Here is a 21,247-nt window from a genome sequence, read left to right as displayed (position 1 = left end):
TTTTACAGTGTAGAGTTCTGAAATTCTGCCCAAACCTGACTAGGCCCGACCCGACGTTTTAGGGCCGGTCGGGCCTAAAATCTATGCTAATTAGTCGGGCAGGGCCTCAGGCCTGATCAGTTGGTGCCGGGCCTTAATTTTCAGGCCAGTTGAGAACACTACTCACACCATTAATTTGCAACGAAGCAAGTTGCAACTGCAACCACTTGCAATATAAAACGAACTTTAACCGCAACGCAGTTGCTTTGTGGACTGCGCTAATCTCTGACCCCTATCTGAATCTTTTTCTAATTGTAAGCATAGCTCTAAAAACATTGTTATTTTTTTGGTTAAAACAAAACGTCTATTATTAAAAGGTTAAATATCTATATTTTGTTTCTGAGTAATCTCATTGCTATAGCCTATAGAGTTTGTAACAGGGTCATTCCTGTTTCTCCAGCTCTTTAGTAAACAGAAAATACATTTTCAGGTGAGTTACAAAGTTACGCACGCACGCACGCACGCACGCACGCACGCACGCACGCACGCACGCACGCACGCACGCACGCACGCACGCACGCACGCACGCACGCACGCACGCACGCACGCACGCACGCAGGCAGGCAGGCACGCACACGCACACGCACACGCACACAGAGACACAGAAACACACACACTTACACATGAACATAGATATCAGTGAGAAAGTCTAGAAACTAATGCATAGAGCTCTGTGTTGACGGTAATCTCTCAAGACAGAATCCGATTTTTTTGGCGTTCCCAGATTGGATAGACGGTACCAACAATAAAGATCATGTCTTTGTGGTGGCATGTAACGTTCCACACACAACCCCCCTTTCCTGCATGTGTCTCCGACTCCGCCACCTGTACGGATCATCCAATCAGTGTTCTCCCTCCGCTCTGACCTCAAGTCTCCTGTCTCTATGGCGACCGTGGTCTAAAAGGATGCCCCCCCCCACCCGCACCCCCGGTGATGTCAATTGATGTGAAGGTTCTGTGATGAATTCTGCAGTGCCCGCGGGATCAGGGTTCGGAGGTGAAAGGTCAGCAGAACTCCAGCTGGCAGACAGGGCCGTGGTGGACTCCAGTTGAGGAGCTATTCAGTGGTCAGAAGCTCAGAACACTGCTGTTGTCACGGAGGAAGAGGAGCGGGATGAAGGAGCCCTGGCCTCCTGTTCCATGGCAAGTAAAAGTATCAATACTGCAATATAGAAATACTCTGTTTGTTATAAGTAAAACTCGGAACGGAATTCAAAATGTACTTGAGTAAAAGCACAAAAGTATTGGTATAAAAAAAATCAAATGTATAAAATGTATAAAAATCTTTTGAAAGTAGCCGATATAGGGCTGACTTGGTTAATGTATGTTTTGTAATGCTAATAAAAATCAAGTAACTAAAGTATATAAAATAATTGTAGTGGAGTCTGGCTGTAAACAAGTATCTGATGCTTAGTCCAGTTACCCTGGGTAAATATAGTAACTTTGCTTTGAGTACAATATTTGCCTGGGATGTATAGTGGAGTAGAAGAAAAGTAGGCCTACTGGAAATTAGTAATACTCCACTAAAGTAAAATATATCTCAATTGTACTCAAGTACAGTATGTAAATGTACTTAGTTACTTTACACCCCTGTGTGTTCTCCATGGCACCCCTGTACCCCCAACACAGGAGTTGCCCCTCTTCTGCCAGAAAGCCTGCCATGTTAAAAGATGCAGGCTGACTTGTATATTATAAATCATACATTTATCATTCCTTTCAAATCGGAACACAAACAATATCCGTTGTTTAAAATCAACTGTGATCTTTGAATTAATGCACATGGGGAATCTTATCGCTTACTTATTTTGCTATTACTGCTTTAATACAAATTAATTGTGTAAAATTCGGCACAATCCAAAGCACATGAGTGTGCACATGTGCTAAGCGCTGGCATCATAGCCATTTTAATTTAACAGAGTTTTCCGAAACATTAGCTCTCTCTGAGTGGAAAATGTGTTTAATGAGAAGCGTACAGAACACAGTAAATAGCTATTAAACCTGTTTTAACTGCAGCCACATGTTTACTGAAATTATGAGAGGTGTGTGTGTGTGTGTGTGTGTGTGTGTGTGTGTGTGTGTGTGTGTGTGTGTGTGTGTGTGTGTGTGTGTGTGTGTGTGTGTGTGTGTGTGTGTGTGTGTGTGTGTGTGTGTGTGTGTGTGTGTGTGTGTGTGTGTGTGTGTGTGTGTGCGCGCGCGCGCACACGTGCGAGTGAAGAGAGGGCGAGAGAGAGTGTCTAATGATAATATTCTAAACTGAGTGAATTTGATTACATATGAAGAATGTTGTTTAGATTCCCCTCTGCTCCTTTGTACTGGACTGATTAATCGACAAAGCAGAGTTGTTGCTGTGTGTGGGGGGGATCATATGGCTAACAGTGGTAATGCACATCTCTCTCATCTCTGACGCTCAGTTCAGCTCCGCTGATTGGTTTCAGAGGACAATGAGCCAATCATATTCCTTTTGAGTGAGGTCTCCTTCCTGTCTCCTCTCTCTCGCACAGGGAGACAAGCTCCTCAGAGGGATGCGGTCTCTCCATTACATAACGGAGACAGAGCGGCACTTCTTAATTCTGTCTGTCTCTCCTGTGACCATGCAGCTCTCTCAGTGCAGCCCTCCCAGTCTCCCAGGCTCCCTCCCCTGTCACTGGTGCTATTGTTGCCGGAGTCAGACAGACCCAGACATTAGCAGTGGAGCCAGGTGAGTCAGGTGGCTGTGGGCCCCAGACTGACTGCCTCATCACCAGACCCTCATCTTCTCCATGTTAGCCTGGCGAGGCTCCCAGCAGAATGGAGCTGCTTTGCGAAAAAGTGTCTCAGGCATTCTTCACCATGCTGTGTGTGCGCGTACGTATGCACGTGCGTTTGGAGTGGAGTATAGTGGGCATGTTTGGGGGATACGTTGATATAGCCTTCTATAGTTATTCTTATGTACTTGTGTAAATAAGAGTAATAATCAATGTAAAGGATGTTTGATTGTTCTGAAAGAGACTTAACAGCAAGAGTTCTAAATGTGTGTATACTTATATAATACTGTAGCTACACAATGATCAGACATACAGTACAATGAATTGCAACTCCCCCAGGGTGGAGGGTGGGCGGACTGACGGCAAGCTGATTCTTTGTGTCAGCTTCAAAACAATGACAGTCTCTCCTTTCAGAGCAGACCATCGTCAAAACATCTCACATGCACCTCCACTCTTCCATGGAGGTCCCTCCACCAGCCCTGTAATTCATGTGGTTCAACTCCACTCTGAAGATGTCTAATGTGTGTTTAATGGGTGTTGGTGAGGCATCAATTAAGTTAATTGTACGCCATTGAGTTAATTTTAGTTATTTAGAAAGCCCTCAGCTTTCCTAAATGTTATGAGTGTGGGGGATATGACGGAAAGACAGAGAGCCGGTTAGCCTCAAATACAGCCCTCTCCTCTGGAACAACTTTTATGGGCTTTACTCGTAGTAATGAGGGTGATGATGATGTTGTGTTGCTGATGAGTGTTTTAGTATGTATTAGTGACAGTTCTGTTCCACGGTGTACACAGATCCTAAAGGGCTGTTTGTCCTTTGGAGCGTGAAAAACACCAGCGTTTTACCGTGGAGTAACAGTCTGATCTCTCACACTGATTGTAGCCCGCGGAATATTCAGGTTTTATAATGTTTGTTTCGTTCACAGCAGAAAAGTCAAATAAAGATGCACCTTGAAGTCTAGTAGGAACATGCTGGCTGCATTCCTCGCTGCCTTTTAGGAGTAATAAGATGTTATTGGTTTTGTGGCACGACCAGGAGATTAGATTGTTTAAGATACAATTTTGAAACGGTTCTGTCATCATCAGTGACAGTAACATATCAATCTATATTTTCTGTTAGAGTAAGCCATAGCACACTTCACACACTATACACACATAACCACCATGTAACTGGCACTTTGGGGAGAATGAAGGCAACAGCATCCAGTTTAATATGGGAACTTGGTCAAATATCCATTCTGGTGGTTTCCCTCATATAAGTCAAATTGCTGCAAGCTGCAACATTTGGAGCATGTTCCCTCATACAGTCCCACATTTATGGGCATAAATCATGGCTAAATGCCGCACTTAAATAGTTACAGACAGGCAATTTATTCTTGGCACACATGGTGCGTTTTGTGCAACATCATGATGTGGATGTGAGTTTCACAGTTTATTGCCATCCATCATTACTTGCAGACAACTCCCACTCATTCTGTTCTTTACTGTCCTTTGCAGTGTCTAAAAACATTGTCATCTGCACACATGCACTCGCACACACGCACACACGCACACGCACACAAACCGATTTGCTCATACATTTGGCAGACCTCACCAAACCTCAAATAGCTTCTCGAAGTGCCGGGAGAAGACTGCACATAACATCACAGAAGAATTCAATCAATCATCCACTGCTCAAATTAAAAAATTAAATAAAATCTTGTTTCATGTGAGGGGTTTGAGGCCCTGAAGAAACAGTCCAAAAGCTGTCGAGCTAGAGTTGTTTCCATACCTGAAAACCACATAATGCACAGTCAAACTCCATCAATACCAGTATTCACTGTTTATAATGGCCCATGGGCTCAATATAATGTCCACCAGGGCTTTCAGCATCTTAATACGTGTGTGTATAGTAGGCTATGTCTCATTCTAAAAGCTCATAATTATGACAGGATTATTAAGGGTCTGAGGTCAGAGCGATTTGCTCTGTTTCCTTGGGGTGAACGTGCCTTTGAGTGTTTCGTTTGAAGGATGTGTTTTTGTTCTTACTACTAACACTGAATACAAGTATTAGTACTGTTACCATACGTGTGTGTGTGTGTGTGTGTGTGTGTGTGTGTGTGTGTGTGTGTGTGTGTGTGTGTGTGTGTGTGTGTGTGTGTGTGTGTGTGTGTGTGTGTGTGTGTGTGTGTGTGTGTGTGTGTGTGTGTGTGTGTGTGTGTGCGTGCGTGCGTGCGTGCGTGCGTGCGTGCGTGCGCGCGTGCGTGCGTGCGCGCGCGATGTAAATCAGTTAATATTGTCAATACGTACCGCCAGAAGTACCCTAGACATTACACAAGAGCCAATGGATTGACATGTAACAGTATGTAGCCTATACATTATGTATCAGCAAATGAGAACACATGGTTATACACATCATATATTACATCTAACTCAATGTATTGCATGGTGCAATTTGGTGGTCAAACATCAAGGTGGTACGATGAGCAAGGTTGGTGATATGCACCCCTCTAGGTAAATCTTCTTCATATAGTTAGTGTAAGTAAAAATAAAAATGGGGTTTGAAAAACATCAAACAAAGTTTGCAGTCGTCCTTTTTTCCATTCCATTTCCCAACATTCCATCACCTACATTCCTGTAACTAATACATCTTCTAATGGAATGACCAAAACATGATTCAGACCAGCTGAAAGCCACTCAGTCACTGAACTAGAGCACGTTGCCAACCAGAGGCAGGGTTAAACCACAGCGAAGTGTGTTTTCCTGTAAGGTTGAAGGACCATCAGCCATTCATCGGTGCAGACTCCTGTGGTTAGTCTGTGTGGGTAACTGTTGGGCCTCTGGGCTGCTGATGAAAGCCTTTTCAATGATATGTACAAGACACAGGAGAGGGCTGGGAGTGGTAAAGGCTTCAGCACACTTTATCCGTCAAACCTCACTTCCCAGGTTGGCAGTTCCAGAGCCTCAGGGTTGTGGTTTCTGGGATAGTGGCATAGCAGAATTTCCCATAATGTTTTCTAACTGCCTCAGTGCCTCTCTGTCAGTTTGATAACAATCACTTTGTATTTGACTGATCTTCAGGAAATAAGAGAGATAAGAGAAAAGATTGTTAATTTAGTGAAGAGTTTAATATGTTCTCTCTCATTTTCTTGTGATTACATAGACTGGCCCGTAGATGTCAGGGGGGTTTTCTCATGCAGCCGTTGGGGCAGATCGTGGCGTGGAGACTGTTCACTGACTTGGGAACAGAGGTAGATGAGGGTCAGTGTGTGTACTGACATATGGATCTGATATAGAGCGCAGATAGCAGCAGACGCAGTGGAGCCATCCGCTGAACAGAGCAGGAAGCGTGCGGTGTGTCTGTCTGCCCCTGTTCTGCTTTGAGTGTGTGTGTGTGTGTGTGTGTGTGTGTGTGTGTGTGTGTGTGTGTGTGTGTGTGTGTGTGTGTGTGTGTGTGTGTGTGTGTGTGTGTGTGTGTGTGTGTGTGTGTGTGTGTGTGTGTGTGTGTGTGTGTGTGTGTGTGTGTGTGTGTGTGTGACTCTGACTCTGTGTTGCATCCTATACATTCATAATCCATACAGTATGTCAACACAATGACTGGCCTACCATAGGGAAAAGGTCTAATGTCAGACCTGATAATGATAATGACCAGAAAGACATGGGAACATCATACACTAACAAAGACTACATTTTTCTTTTGGCTATTCCAAGACTTGGATTGAAAATAACCACTGGATGCTGGAATGTCGGAACATAGTTGATGCCACATTAGATTGTTTATTTAGAATAGATTATGGGCCTGGCTCTGTATTTTAACTTTGAGACAAAATTGACATTCAACAGGATACTTCCACAGTCCACTACAGTTGTACGAAGGAAGTGCAAAACACAACAATTTTTCACAAAACAAATCAGAATATATATATAACACACAGCAAAACAGAATGCAGAATTCTCATGAACAGTAGTTCAAAGCCAACTAGAAAAAGTGCCCCTCAGGGAACAGGTCTCCACCAGGCCTGCAGGTCAGGTTGTGGCCTTAATGTGAAAAGGGTGTGATTTCTTCTTAAGCCTTTGATGGCAATTAGATGATTTGAGGCATTTTATCCACCTATTGTGGTGCTAAAATGGGCCAATGTGAAAAGGGTGGGATATATTCCTCAGCCTAGTAGGAAAGTGCGTGAAAGATTTCACGTAAATTGCACGCTGCGTTCATGATTTTAGGCTTTTTGTTCAAAACAGGCCAATCCTGCAAACTTTGAAAGCCAATGTTAGCCAACTAGGAGGATGGAATATGAAATATCGGACAGATCCGTCTTGAGCACATGACTATAGAGATACTGCAACTATTTGCAGAATTTTTGGCCTGCTGGTGGTGCTATAAAAGGCAGATGTGAAAAATGCAGGTCAAAGGTTTGTCCTTGCCCTCTAGGGAGTGTGAGTGCAATGTTTCACGCAGATCGGTGCAGTTATAGGTAAGGAAGGTTAAAAGCTGCCTCATGGTGGCGATATAACAGGCCGTTCTGGAAAATTTGGGGCAGAGGTTCATCGTTGGCATCCAGGGAGTGTGTGCGCAAAGTTTGGCATCGACCGGGTTAACGGTGCCGGAGATTAGCTGGTAACGGATTGACAGACGGACGGACGGACGGAGTGCAAAACATACTCCCCCCATGCCTTCAGCTGGTGGAGACAATAAAAAGGGAGGGGAGAGGGGGCCACGGATACAAATACATGGGGGATGCCACTCACAAGAGACATAACAAACTCACCGGGGGAGTGATCCGTTTGTAACCCTGGTGGCAGGCCAGCTGGGGAACAAATTTAGCTAAGACCAATTCGAATTTAGGTGGAGCATTCCACTATGTAGAGGCTACAGTATGTAGCCGACGCCGTAGTGGAATACAATGCATTCTTACATTTCTTACCCTTGAGTTACTTATTTACTGAGGGCAAGGTCAGAGGAACTTATTCTGGTAGAGTACCGATGAGCATCCCTTATTCTGTAGTAGTTTGACAAGTATTTGGGGAATTACTCCATTGAGCATCTTGAAAATCAAACACAATGAAATGTGGGAAACTCTTTCTTCCACCCTGAGCCATCCTAGACTAACAAAGTCAGCTAGGGTTAGGTGAGTCCTGGGGTGGAAGTTGAGTAGCAATCCCACAAGCTAATTTTTGGCAGGTCTGCAAAATTCTGGGGGCACGGTGGCACAGTCGGTAGTGCTGTCGCCCCACAGCTAGAAGGCCCTGGGTTCGATTCCCGCTGGGGATGCAGTGGGAGCTGGGGGCGTGCTCTCTCCTCCGCGTCATCAGTGCCCGAGGCGGGGTTGGCGAAAGGGCACCTCTGTGTGGAGTCTGCATGTTCTCCCCGTGTCCCCTAGGGTAGGTACCCTCATAAAAACATGCAGTAATCCTGGTCTCTAAACTACCTCCCCCTGGCAAGCCCCGTCCGATGGAGGGGAAAGGAACTGGTCGGAATAACGTGTTTCTTTCACGCGCTACGTCCGGCCGGGGAAACTCCCCCCTGTCAGGTGAAAAGATGCTGTGCATCTACAGTAATCAAATCAAAGTTTCAAATCATCAATTTGATTGATTTAAAATCATCAATTTGATTGATTTGATGAAAATATACTACAAATATTGTCCTGTGCATCTACAGTAAGTCTTATCCTTTGAAAGATTTGCACACACACACACACACACACACACACACACACACACACACACACACACACACACACACACACACACAAAGCTGCTTTATTGTGTTGTGGCTAGAATCACAGACTTATCATCTGTCTCCAATCTATCCCCTCTATACTATACTCATACTGTATGTGAAAGGTAATTAGTCACTCTAAATTGGGTGACGTCCTGGCCTAAAAGCCACATATGAAGGAGACTGTCTGGGTCTGAGAGGGTTCCTGTATAACCTAAAAATACATGCTATAATATACAGTGCTTACACTGCACCAGAGGGCTTGTGTTTGAGACAACTCATAAATATACCCCTATAAAAGCTTTTAATACAATGATGATGTTTGCTGAAAATTTCTTTCTAATTGATACATTTGACAGTTCAAAATATGCATTTATAACTGCTGAGAAACATCTGGGCTGCTTGACTTGATAGTTGCAAAGTATGTGACCCTGATACGTGGCTCCTAATTTGATGGGATGGCATGACTCACTCCCTGCTTTCATAGAACTAACTCTGAACACTGGACACAGTAGCCTACTGTAATAAAAGATTTGAGATTAAATGAAAGATACATAACCTCCACCCAGTGTCAGTTATTAGTTATTTATTATGAATGTGATAGATAGGCCTCATCATTGCTGATTTAGCTAGACTACAGTACATGTATCACATAACTTTGTCATTAGTGGTTTTGTAATTGAATTACAACTATGTTTCTTTTTACATGTTTGATGACTGTAAAGGGTTGACAAAACATTTTAGACATATTTACTTACAAGTACATTATTTTAATCAAGCAACCTGCAGTGACAGTATGATTAACTACAGGTCACACTTCCTACTGTAATCAACTAACGTCACTGCTGAGACACTGTATTTATTTAATAGGATCCTATGTCTAAAATGTTGCTTCCGGTATTTTCATTTTGCAGATCACAACACAAACGAGTTAACCCCAAGAAATTACTGAAAGTCAACAATCATCTATCCAGAGGGTCCAAAGGTGAACAGAATACACTGATTTATGATGGACCTTTGGTTCTGAAAAGACTAACAGCATTCAGAGCACCATGTTCAGGTACAGTATTAAAAGATTATTCTTTTCCACTTTCCATAAAATAAATCTTAAATTAATTTTTGAAAGATACTGGCTATAGTATCACACACATGGCACACAGTCACACACCCCATGCCGGGCATTGTTTCCAAGCTTCGTTGCATGGGATTTCCAGTCGTGTCGGCTGCCGTGATGTCTGCAATATTTTGCTCTTTGTTTCTGCTGATGCTCAGCCTGCTGTCAGTGGGTGCCCAGACAGAGATGAAGCGGTTTAAGGGGACAACGCTACGTTGCCGTGCCATCATCGGTTCTGGGAGTCAAACTCCCAGTCCATCGACATTGAGTGGCTACTGCAGAAGCCCAACTCCAAACAGAGAGTGATCATTACCTTCTTTGAGGGTCAGGTGTACACCAACGAGGCGACTGGCATGGAGGCCAGCCGCCTGTCGTTTACTGGGGAGTACCTGAAAGGCGACGCCTCCCTGATGATCAGTGACCTGCTGCTCACCGACTCTGGGGAGTACTACTGCAAGATGAAGACTGGAGGGAAGTACCACTGGAGCCAAGTCAACCTCATTGTACGGGTAAAGCCCTCAAAGCCAAAGTGCTGGATAGACGGAAAGATGCTGGAGGGCAGTGACGTCAAGCTGGGCTGCAAGTCCAGTGACGGGTCAGACCCCATCACCTACAAGTGTGAGCGAGTACTGGATAAGGGCAAGAGTCTGGGCAAACTGCCAAACCTTGTACTCACAGATCTGAAGAAACCCGAGCTTGTGACCCTGAGGAATCTCACCATGGACAGCACAGCCAGCAATGATGTCGGAGAGGAGAACTGCATCATCAAGGTCACCATGCAACATGTGAAATATGTGGGCAAGGTAGCAGGTGTGGAGGTGGGAATATCTCTGGGCGTCCTCACTGTCATAATAATCATCTGCTGGTGTTCAGAAAAAATGAAAAGAAGTATGAGGAAGAGGAACTGACTGAATTAAATCAGGGAGGACGCTGAGGCCCCAAAAGCCAAGCTGGTGAAGCCCAACTCCCTATTGTCCTCCCACTCTGGCAGCTCCCGCTCTGCCGCCTCCTCCACCCAGTCCATGGAGCACAACAGCGCCCCACAAGGCCGCCGCTCACGCCCACCCGCCGTGGCGGCCCTCAAGGAAAACGGACAGCCTCCGGGGGCTCCCCCCCATCAGTCCCCACCAGCCTACTCCACGGTGACACCCCCGAGACCCCCATCACCCTCAAATTCAACTCCAGGAACATGCCCCCCCACAGCATCATGGTTCCTGCCCAGACCAAGGCCTTCTACACACAACCTACATAACCCCACCTCCTCCTGTGGCCATGTGAGACTCCTGTCACCGCCCCCACCGTGGCTGATCTATTGTGATGATTTGGATGCGTGACAATTCCTTTGTCACATTTGTTGACACTGAACACTCATGTGGCTGGATATCAGACTAGTAGCATTTACACTTTTCCTGTGTGTCTCTGTTGTTTATCAGCAGCACAGCAAAGCCGTACAAAAATGGGTATGTATTCATCATCACACCTGCCTGTCAGCAATTATATTGATCAAGTTGATAAGATGACGAAATATGCATATCTGCATGGTCACTGACATCTCAGTAATTATTTTTTTCTATTAGAATAAAATTGACGATGCAGAATTCCAGGAAACTATTTTGTAAGTTAAGCTCTGTAGTTTTGGCCGGATACACTTTTTTTTCGTTCCCGATCCGATCGCGATACCACAATTTCTGTTAGCCGATACCAGTGTTGTGATCTCATGTTGTGTAACTTGTGTTTATAGCTAGCTATATATCTCGTGTTGTGTTTATAGGTGCAGTATTGTACAGTACAGTACAGTACAGAACAGTACAGTACAGTACGCTCTGGATTAAGAGCGTCTGCTAAATGCCTAAATGCCTAAATTGTAGTATGGTACAGTACAATACCATACCGTACAGTACGGTACAGTACGGTACCATACCGTATGTGGGGCGAACGGTTCTCGATTTCTCGATCGACATTAATTTAATCAATCAACCCGCACTGACAATATGATTAACTACAGGTCACACTTCCTACTGTAACACTGCTGAGACACTGTATTTATTAAATAGGGCCCAATGCCTAAAATGTTGCTATAAATTAATTTTGCAGATCACAACACAAACTATAGTTAACCCCAAGAAATTACTGCAAGCCAACAATCATCTATCCAGAGGGTCCAAAGGTGAACAGAATACATTAATTTATAATGGACCCCAATTGGTTCTTTGTTTTTAATAGCAGTAGTATTGAAGGGACGTGTTTCAGATCTACTTAAACTGAAAAGGGTAAAAGCATTCAGAGCACCATGTTCAGGCACAGTATTAAGAGATTATTTATACTTTGCATAAAAAAATCATTACTTTTTTTTTGGAAAGATACTGGCTGTGGGAACACACACACACACACACACACACACACACACACACACACACACACACACACACACACACACACAGTAGCACACGTCTCACGCCAGACAAGCAAAGGAACTTTGAAAATGACGATAAGGGAAAGCCACGTTCCTTAGATACATCGGACCTTGGACTCTGATCAATGAAGAATTATCTCTCGTGTCTCTCCCCAATTGCTGGTGTTCATTGTGACTGTATGTGGGTCACCCGAATGAATGTGAAGGTATAGTCTGATTGAGCGCATTGTTTCCAAGCTTCGCTGCATGGGATTTCCAGTCGTGTCGGCTGCCGTGATGTCTGCAATATTTTGCTCTTTGTTTCTGGTGATGCTCAGCCTGCTGTCAGTGGGTGCCCAGACAGAGTTGTGGGGGACAACGCTACGTTGCCGTGCCATTATCGGTTCCGGGAGTCAAACTCCCAGTCCATCGACATTGAGTGGCTACTGCTGAAGCCCAACTCCAAACAGAGACTGATCATCTATTTCAGCTTGGGTCAGGTGTACATCGACAACGAGGACAGCCGCCTGTCGTTTGCCGGGGAGTACTTGAACGGCGACGCCTCCCTGATGATCAGTGACCTGCTGCTCACCGACTCTGGGGAGTACTACTGCAAGGTGAAGACTAGAGGGACGTACCACTGGAGCCAACCTCCAGTCAACCTCATTGTACAGAGGAAACCTCAGGGCTGGATTAACACCTCTGAGGGCCCCAGGACACGGAAGCTCTGCACATGGACATCTTTTTGGGGCATTTTGGGACAGTTATATGCCGTTATATTGGCCTATTCCCGGCCACCTACCCCGTTCCAGAGTGACAGTCAGGCAGTAACAAGCACATTATTTGACCCACATAGTAAGCAAATGGGCCAGTGTCAGTGTATTGCAGTGTTTTTTTTGTGTGGAGCCACCTCACGCACTATGCATGCAGAATGAAAACACAGCAATGCTGGATGTTTTTTTTTTCTTCCTTTTTTTTTTAGGGCTCCCTGGTGCCTAAGGGCCCCTGGTCACGTGCCCAAAGTTCCCATATGGTAGATCTGGCCCTGGGAAACCTAGATGATGTTACCACCACTGACCTAAGTGCTTCTGTTTGCCATATCCAATGAAATGTCAACATGCCACTGCTAATAGCTGATGTCTCCCATCTTAATAATAAAATCACTACTAATAATGACTAAACACAAACACAGTGTATCATCGAAAGTTATTTATTATTTGTATTATTTATAAGGATAAAACACATTTGTTCAATATACAAAAGGGAAATAATGAGAACAATAATAAACAAAACCTGAACAGTAGTGACTTATGTTTATAACACAATGAATATGAAACGTAGAGGATGCACATCAATTATTGTAATCAGTAGGCCTATAGCAGGATAAACAGAGGACCAGCATGATGGTAATGATTAAGGCTGCACGCTTGCACCCTGTTTGCTCCCATTGTTTATTGCAAGGATCAACGTTTTGTTCACAAATGGATCTTCATAAGTTTAAAACTGTTTCCTATATGATCATAATTATCTCATAGCAATATTGTCACTGTAGTAGTTCAGCTGGAATGACCCCCTTCTTCAATATCAGATTCCCATAGATAGCAGTCTCCCTGTGTACACAGGAAACAGTGTCACTTACAATGATGATTCTATAATATTAATTCATCAGCTACATCTTTGCACGGTCAAATAAACACAATTTAATTACCCCTATTGGTAATTGGTACACCTGTGAAAGACAGACCCCACAGAGACATTCTCTGTATTGTCACAGTGTAAGAACTAACAGCAAATAAAGGTCTTGAGTAGAACAAGGTATTATACATTTGCACATGATACATTATGTCTCTGTGAGGTTGATGCAATACAATCGGAGAAACATTATTATTTACAAATAGTTTCTCAAAACGTAAATATAATCTCCATGTTACAGTATGTCCATATTTATTGCCTTTTAGCCACTTTTTCCCCATCTACACCAAATTGCCAGTCTACAAAGCTACAAGCAGTGAATGTTTGCCCAAGCATGACGATAATAGCTGTTATATGAGTGTGCAGAGCACATTCTCACCCTGTTGCCACCACGGCGAAGGCTTTCTTGGCTCGCTCATAGAAAGCAAACCTTTCCACTTTCTCAAGAGGTGCCTGCATAGAAATGTAAAGCAACACATATAAGTTGTCATACAACAGACCATAGTAGCCTACGTAGCGTGTGTGTGCGCGTGCGTGCGTGCGTGCGTGCGTGCGTGCGTGTGCTTGTGTGCTTGTGTGGGTGGGGGTTCACCTGAACTCCAGCCTGGTCCAATAGGTGTTTGTAAGTTTCCCACACAGGAACCTCCAAACCAGACTCCACCGGCTCCATGACTGCAGCCTGGTGCAACAGATCAATAGATTACATACAGTACATCAATACATCGATAGCTGATCCAGTATATTTCCTGATACTAATGGCAAAACACTGTAGGCATCAAAGTAATCAGCAAGACGACATGACACTCAGAGGGTTTCTTTTTTTAAGCAGTATTGTGTGTAGTATAAACGTACTGGTGAAGGACCATACATATCCAGGGGAAGGAGCTTCAAAATGGCCTCCAGGAGTTTTGGTATTCCAATACCTATGAGGATCAAAGAGGCAGTGGTGGACAAATTACGGCCTTTACTGCATGTCACCCCCCCATCTCTATAAAGGCGAAAGCCACAAAAAAACATTAAAAAAAATGTATTGATCATGATCATGATTACCATTCAAATGATGTCCAAAATATGCCCTTTTCTTGTATGAACCAAAAAGTGTGTATATATATATATATATATATATATGTATATATATATATATATATATATATATATATATATATATATATATGTATATATATAGTTAGGTTAATATATAGGTTAATGTACAAAGTAACTAGTGATTAAAGGTGTAGGGAAACGGAAATAGCTGCGATAGGTGTGAACGATTTTGCCGACGTGCTAATGGGGGACGATTTAAAACAAAGGCAGCTTGCATGCTGTAGTTTGCTACTAAACAGACATTTAAACAGACATGCACACGGGGTGCCAAAGTAGGCTATCTTTTGTTTGTTTTTCTTGTTTTTTCGCCCCCTCTCTTCAAAGTTAGACTGGGCCAGATCTAAACTGACTAAACTGACACGGCCCGCGTGGCCCAATGGACCCTACGCCGGTGGTCGGCCAGCTGTACCAGTTTACTGATATGTGGCTTATTTCTAACCTGACTCCGCCAGATGGGGCAGCAGAGAGTACACTGGGTTCCCCCCTCCTGCTCCCATCTGGGAACTCTCAGGCAGACTTGATGCCCGGCCACAAAACGGCCTGGCCAATCAGCAGCAGCTATCCCTATAATGTTTTCAGATACATATTTTAGCGTGATGATTAAGTTGAAACCGAGTAATACACTGTCTGGATGTTATCTTGAATGAGAATAAAAACGGAGGATTCCTGTAATCAGTAGCAGCTGTGTTGGACAGTGTTGGACGGACGCACAGATATGGGGAATAAAACGTCCTTGACGTGAAAATGTTTGAGAACCACTACTACTAATAAAGTTTGAAATACCTGCCCTATAACTGTTTATTTTGGCCTGGTTTTCGTAGGTTGCTTGTTTCTCAAGATCTGGCAACACTGGTCCCAATCTTCTCTCTCCTCATTACTGGTCCATAGCCGCCCTTTTCCTATTAGAGCTATTAGTCCATGAGCCAGACAAGTTTTCATTACGAAATGAGTGGGCAAAACCATACCTATATTAAATTGTTTAGAAGGTCAATATAAGTAAATTAATATATGATAACACTTCCACAGGAGCAGCTTTTTCATATTTATCACACATTTTGTTATTTTCACCTATATACATGTGAATAGGATGAAAAAACTTAAGAACTAGTGATCACCATGAAACTTCCCTAGTAGGCCACATTGAAATGCTCTGATGTATGATTACATCTATCTAGAACACTCTAATATACACATTCATATTGATACAGATAGGAGTATTAAATAATTAATTCACAAAATCTCTGTACGTGCATACACACGTCCATCTAGTAGACCATGGGTTTTCAACAGGTGGTCCGTGGACCACTGGTGGTCCGTGGAGGTATTGCATGTGGTCCCTGACCATGCATTTAGTAATGTAGGATTTGTTGATTTTTTTAAATGTTCTTTCCACTAGTTGAGAAACCGTGAACTGAATGACCTGGTGACCTATGATGAGTCCATCCATGTCATTTACTGACAAGTTGGAGTTCAAGAAATTCAACAGAAAAAGGGAGTTAGAATCTCAAGAAAGGGGAAGTGCACTGAATGACCTGGTGACCTATGATGAGTCCATCCATGTAGTCATTTACTGACAAGTTGGAGTTCAAGAAATTCAACAGAAAAAGGGAGTTAGAATCTCAAGAAAGGGGAAGTGCACCGGATTGTCTGGTTGAGTCATTATTATTAGGACATTTTACCAGTAGTAGTCAACGGTTGAGAAACAGTGGGATGTTGTATACACATGGGATGCATAGCAAGTGTTAAGTTACAAAAGCACTAATCTTAGCCCATATCCCCACCCAACACAATAGTGGTCCCCAGGTTGATTTGAAAAAATGCATTGAATGAGTAGTGCCCATGACGCGGGAACGAAATTCATTTACTAGGCACTTTTTCTGGGGTCCCAACACGGCCTATAGTTGATTAATTACATGAAAACAATGATTTATTGTATTACAAGTTTTCTGAAATTGTATATTTAAATATGCAAATTAGGCATTATATAGGAAAATATGCCTGATTTTGCATGACTCTGTCAATTGAATATTGTATTGACAGAGTCAACATTCTTATTTCATTTTGTTAACATGTCAAAATCAAAGGTTTTAAATGAGGGAATATTCAATGTCCATATAGTAGCCAATGTATCATCTAACTATAAATGCAAAGTCTCTGTGTCTGTACAGCTGTACGTCTGTAATACATGTAACACCAAAACCGTTCGCCCCACCTACTTCAAATTCGACACACGCGTTCTACACCCCCACAGGGAGTGCAGTGCCCGGTGTCGAGTTGGTCGGACCCATGATTGTCCAGAACCGCCACAAAAGGCCTCTGCCCGGGCCACAGCTGACATCACAAGGCCTCTGCCTCTGCAACTCCATATTTGGGCATGCCTAAATACGGGTTCGTCCCACCGACTTCTGACATCTGCATAGACCCCATATTTGGGCATGCCTGACAAAGATGGGCATAAAAGGTGATACCGCTGACATCACCATGAGGTACCAAAGGTACCCGAGCCTATACTGCAACCGGATGCGTGACGCACAACAACGTGCATAGAGAGCTGAGTCAGACAAAGCACGAGATGCACGCCTAAAGCTGCAAGATCTGTGGTTGGTGTCAATGCGGGATGCACACTCAGTCCACGGCCACGCATCACCCTGTGTCCAACCAACATCATCTATCCATTCACTCTGCCCCACCAGTTTCCAGTGAGACCCTGCTTCGGCATGACTGTCAATAAGTCTAAGGGCCAGACACTACAACGTGTTGGGGTCTTCTGCATGAGGAACTTCTTCAGTATTGAATAAGTAAAATGACTATTCCAGTCAATTACCCATACTTGAATTATGCAGAAAGGTGTGATTATAGGTCTCTACACAATAATGGCTCAAACGTTTATCATATATTTTTGTAAGAATGTGTGTGGTAATATAGGGGGCCACATATTCAATGCATGATAACGACCACTAAGCTATGTGTCTGCAATGGTTATCATGCCAAACTGTGAAGTAGAGATGCACAACAAGTCAAAAAAATCACACCAGCTTTGCCCACCGATTTGATTCTATAGCTATGGCCCTGGCTCGTGTTATCACACTATAATAGTGTTTCTGATTGTATCTCTAGAGTTACAAAACGTACAAACACATGTTACCACTCATATTAAAGCTTAGAATGGTGAGCAGTTTTCTATAGCCATTAGGAACATGTTGGTTCTTAGCACACACTTCCAAAATGGGGATATTTGCAAGCCTTATTTTAAATTTCTTAGATGTGTGTGCAAAATACTGCATTAAAAGCCCATTTAAGCATATATGGAAGTTTTGTGGAAGTAAAATAACCATTCCAATCAATTCCCCATATTTGAATTATGCAGAAAAGTGGTTTCATTGGTCTCTGCACAAAGTAAGGTTCAAAAGTTGATCATATATTTGTTGTCACAATTTGCATGTGGCAATATAGGGGTGCATGTACTCAATGCATGATAACTACCACTAAGCTGCTAGTCTGCGATTGTTATCATACAAAAATGTGAAGTAGACAAGTACAGCTAGTCAAAAATTCAAACAAGAATTTGCCCACCCATTTCGTAATTAACGCGCAAATTAGGGGGGTCTGGCTCATGGACTATATGGGCCGCAGCCTAGTAAGCTTACATACCATCAGCTCTTATCTCCTTCGGACCGCAGGCAGCAACGGAAGATGATGGGAAATTGGCATCACCCAGAACTACAGAAAGACAATAGTAAGTATTTTATGCTCAGCACCTGTAAACAATTGAACTATATCTCCAAACGTCATTAAAGAGAAATATAGCATACCCAACTCATCTCCATGGCCCATTTGAGCAAGGACATACAGCAGTTCTGGGGACAGAACAGAGGGAATTCCTTTCAGTACCATATAGAAGCTGGAGCAGCAGAGTTCAGTTGTCGCAAAAAACTGTCAGTACACTCAGTAGGCAGTGACCTAAAGAAATTCTTTGTTGAGGAAGGAAATTAGTTATGATCGAGTGACGAAACGACAAAACGTTTTTGCACAAATTAGAGCGGACACGGAAGCGGTGCGTGCGTGAAGGCGTGAACAACAAACAACACGAGCACGTCGTACGGGCTTAATTTGATTGGTCAGCTCAGCTGTCAAAGGGACTGCCTTCTCTTGCACTCAGCACCATGGTCAGCAGCACTACAATGAATGCATTCGAATTTCGCCTTGAACATGAATCAAGACAAGTAGGCTAGTACAGGACACTGAGCACAGTAGGCTACTGTGTAATAATATCAAACTAAAGTTAAACTATTAGGTTACAAACTGAAACTGTCGTGGAAATCCCCAGGACCTTTTCCCACGTGCTGTTTATAATTTTGACTAATAAAGTAGTAGGCCAACAAAAAAACATGGTTTTATTTTATCTTTAATTATTTTTTGAAAGATACTGGCTGTGGGAACACACACACACACACACACACACACACACACACACACACACACACACACACACACACACACACACACACACACACACACACACACACACACACTGATCATATTCAATAAATCATCAATATCATCTAAAAATAAATAATAAAATGATGCCATTGTAAGCTGAATTTAAGAAATAACCCTTGCAGATAGGCTATACTACATATAGGATGTTATTTCTTAACATGCTTGGTGGGCAACTGCATGGGCATAACTCAAAGGAGAAAGCAATGAACGTTCAGACACTACCAGGAAGGCGCCGCAGTGACAAGAATGTGAGATGGGCCTATGAAAGCTCATTTGAATTGAATTGAAATTCAGCAAGAGCGACTTTCAACTGGATGGCAAAATGATTATCTTGAAAAAAAACAATAGCCTAAAATCGGATTAGGTATAAAGCTCTATCTGCCTGGATTTTCCCCCCGCTCCATTATAGGCTAACATGAATTCATGCTGCTAAATGAAGGGCAAATAGCTTCAGTTCCATGTGTTTTTCTTTTCGGTCAACTTATTAGTTTAATTTGTAGGAAAATAATGCGCTTTATTGTGTGACGGCGTGTGGAGCTGCGTGGTTGGAAGATGGAAGAGGAGCGTGAGAGTGAAGAGATGAAGAAAAGGCCCCATGAGCCAAGCCTGTCTGTCGGTTTGAAAGCCCCCTTTCTGCCTCTCAGGACTCACGCTGTTTCCTCTTTAGTTCGCCTTCTTTAAATAAGTTTATCACGCTATGAGGGTCCGCGCTGCCAAAATGTAACGTTTTGCCCCTTTTGTGTGTGTGTGGAGAGCCTCAATTGGGTCTACATTTATTATTTTGACCTTTCGGTAGCCTCAAAGCGGAGCCTCTTTTCGTACTCCTCGGCAGACTGTTGTGCTTCCCCGCTGAGAGAGGAGACGACTTTTCCCCCCCTTTTCCCTGCCCTTTTAGAAGTTTTGTTCCAGGGGCTGACAAGAAAGCAAGCTCCAAGGGGAAAATTCAATGAAAATAAAAATCAATTAGGCCATGGCTTTGTGAAGATATGGGGCGCCTTCGTGCGAAGAAACCCTGAGTGAAAAAAAGGTGCCTTCAGTTCAGATGATTGTTGTGTAAAAGAAAGCATATAGACGATGGTAACCAAATTTGTTCTGGTGTTTTCGTTACTTTTGAAGTGGAAATGGCACTATTATGTTTTATTGTTTAAGGCTATAGCCGGCCTTTCATGCCAAATAACATCTGGCAACACGCCAAGGGAATAATTAATAATGGCCTAAATGAAAACGATAAGAAAGCAATCAGACAGACATCGGTCTTCTTTTGTTTTCAAAATCTGCAGGCCTTAATATTGTTTAGGAATTAGGTTATGTATAGCCTACGTGGTTCATTTGGGGGATTTAAATTCCTACCCCTATAGTGTGGATAATGTATGGATATAAAAAGGCTAGATGCATTCCGATAACGATAAAATAAGAAATGGTTTAATTTACTGGAAGTTAACAAGACAAAGCTTATGGCTAGCATATTAATAAAGCTATCAACCAAATATTGCGCGTTTTATTTGATCCTGACCTTTTATCCTGTTAACTTGCCTGTTGCAACTGCAACATAGTACTAAAATAGTTCACTTTCCTGCTTTGCAGAGAATAAAATGTAGGTAAATATAGATTTGTAAAATAATTGCTTTCTGAATTAAATTATAGCCTATAGGCATCAGGCATGATGGTTGATAAACTATTATAGCACTTGGTTTGCGATATGGACATTTATTTTTTGAAGCTGTAAAGACTCCAGTCTGAGTCTGAGATTATCACGATCCTTTGGCCAGATCATTCCTATTAAGGTTTTCTCATTGTATTGATAGTAGGCCTGCCGCCTACATGTAGTCTAATCTGCGCATGCCAAATGCATAGTATTATGTCTAGCCTATATGTAAATGTTCTGTTTTGTTCTTCTTCCCGAACAAAAATCCTGCGAAATAACAAGCACAAGTTCTCAAACTAAAAGTTTGAGTGTATAGCAG

At 43.0% G+C, this 21,247-nt stretch overlaps 1 protein-coding gene and 1 pseudogene across 3 annotated transcripts; one reads left to right on the top strand and one right to left on the bottom strand.

Annotated features, from left to right (window-relative positions):
- The first annotated feature begins 9,666 nt into the window (after positions 1 to 9,666).
- LOC306931424 (CXADR-like membrane protein) lies at positions 9,667 to 10,847 on the top strand (annotated as a pseudogene). Its single transcript has one exon. The product of its transcript is annotated as a CXADR-like membrane protein (transcript).
- A 2,344-nt stretch (positions 10,848 to 13,191) lies between these two features.
- On the bottom strand, positions 13,192 to 18,853 carry fuom (fucose mutarotase). 2 transcript variants are annotated; one of them, XM_079511690.1, is made up of 6 exons: positions 18,596 to 18,853; positions 18,435 to 18,503; positions 14,532 to 14,602; positions 14,272 to 14,358; positions 14,059 to 14,132; positions 13,192 to 13,597 (listed from the first exon to the last, which is right to left on the bottom strand). In XM_079511690.1, the coding sequence occupies exons 1-6, from the start codon at positions 18,675 to 18,677 to the stop codon at positions 13,531 to 13,533; spliced, it is 450 nt and encodes a 149-aa protein (XP_079367816.1). In that variant the 5' UTR covers positions 18,678 to 18,853; the 3' UTR covers positions 13,192 to 13,530. The 2 variants fall into 2 exon arrangements, with proteins under 2 accessions (XP_079367816.1, XP_079367817.1); XM_079511691.1 differs by having other exon boundaries at positions 18,601 to 18,853.
- Between the last annotated feature and the right edge of the window lie 2,394 nt (positions 18,854 to 21,247).

This window comes from Electrona antarctica, assembly GCF_951216825.1.
Source record: "Electrona antarctica genome assembly, chromosome: 10".
NCBI classification, from domain to species: domain Eukaryota; kingdom Metazoa; phylum Chordata; class Actinopteri; order Myctophiformes; family Myctophidae; genus Electrona; species Electrona antarctica.
The sequence above is the reverse complement of the archived record's forward strand: the minus strand, read 5'-3'. Positions and strand labels throughout refer to the sequence as shown.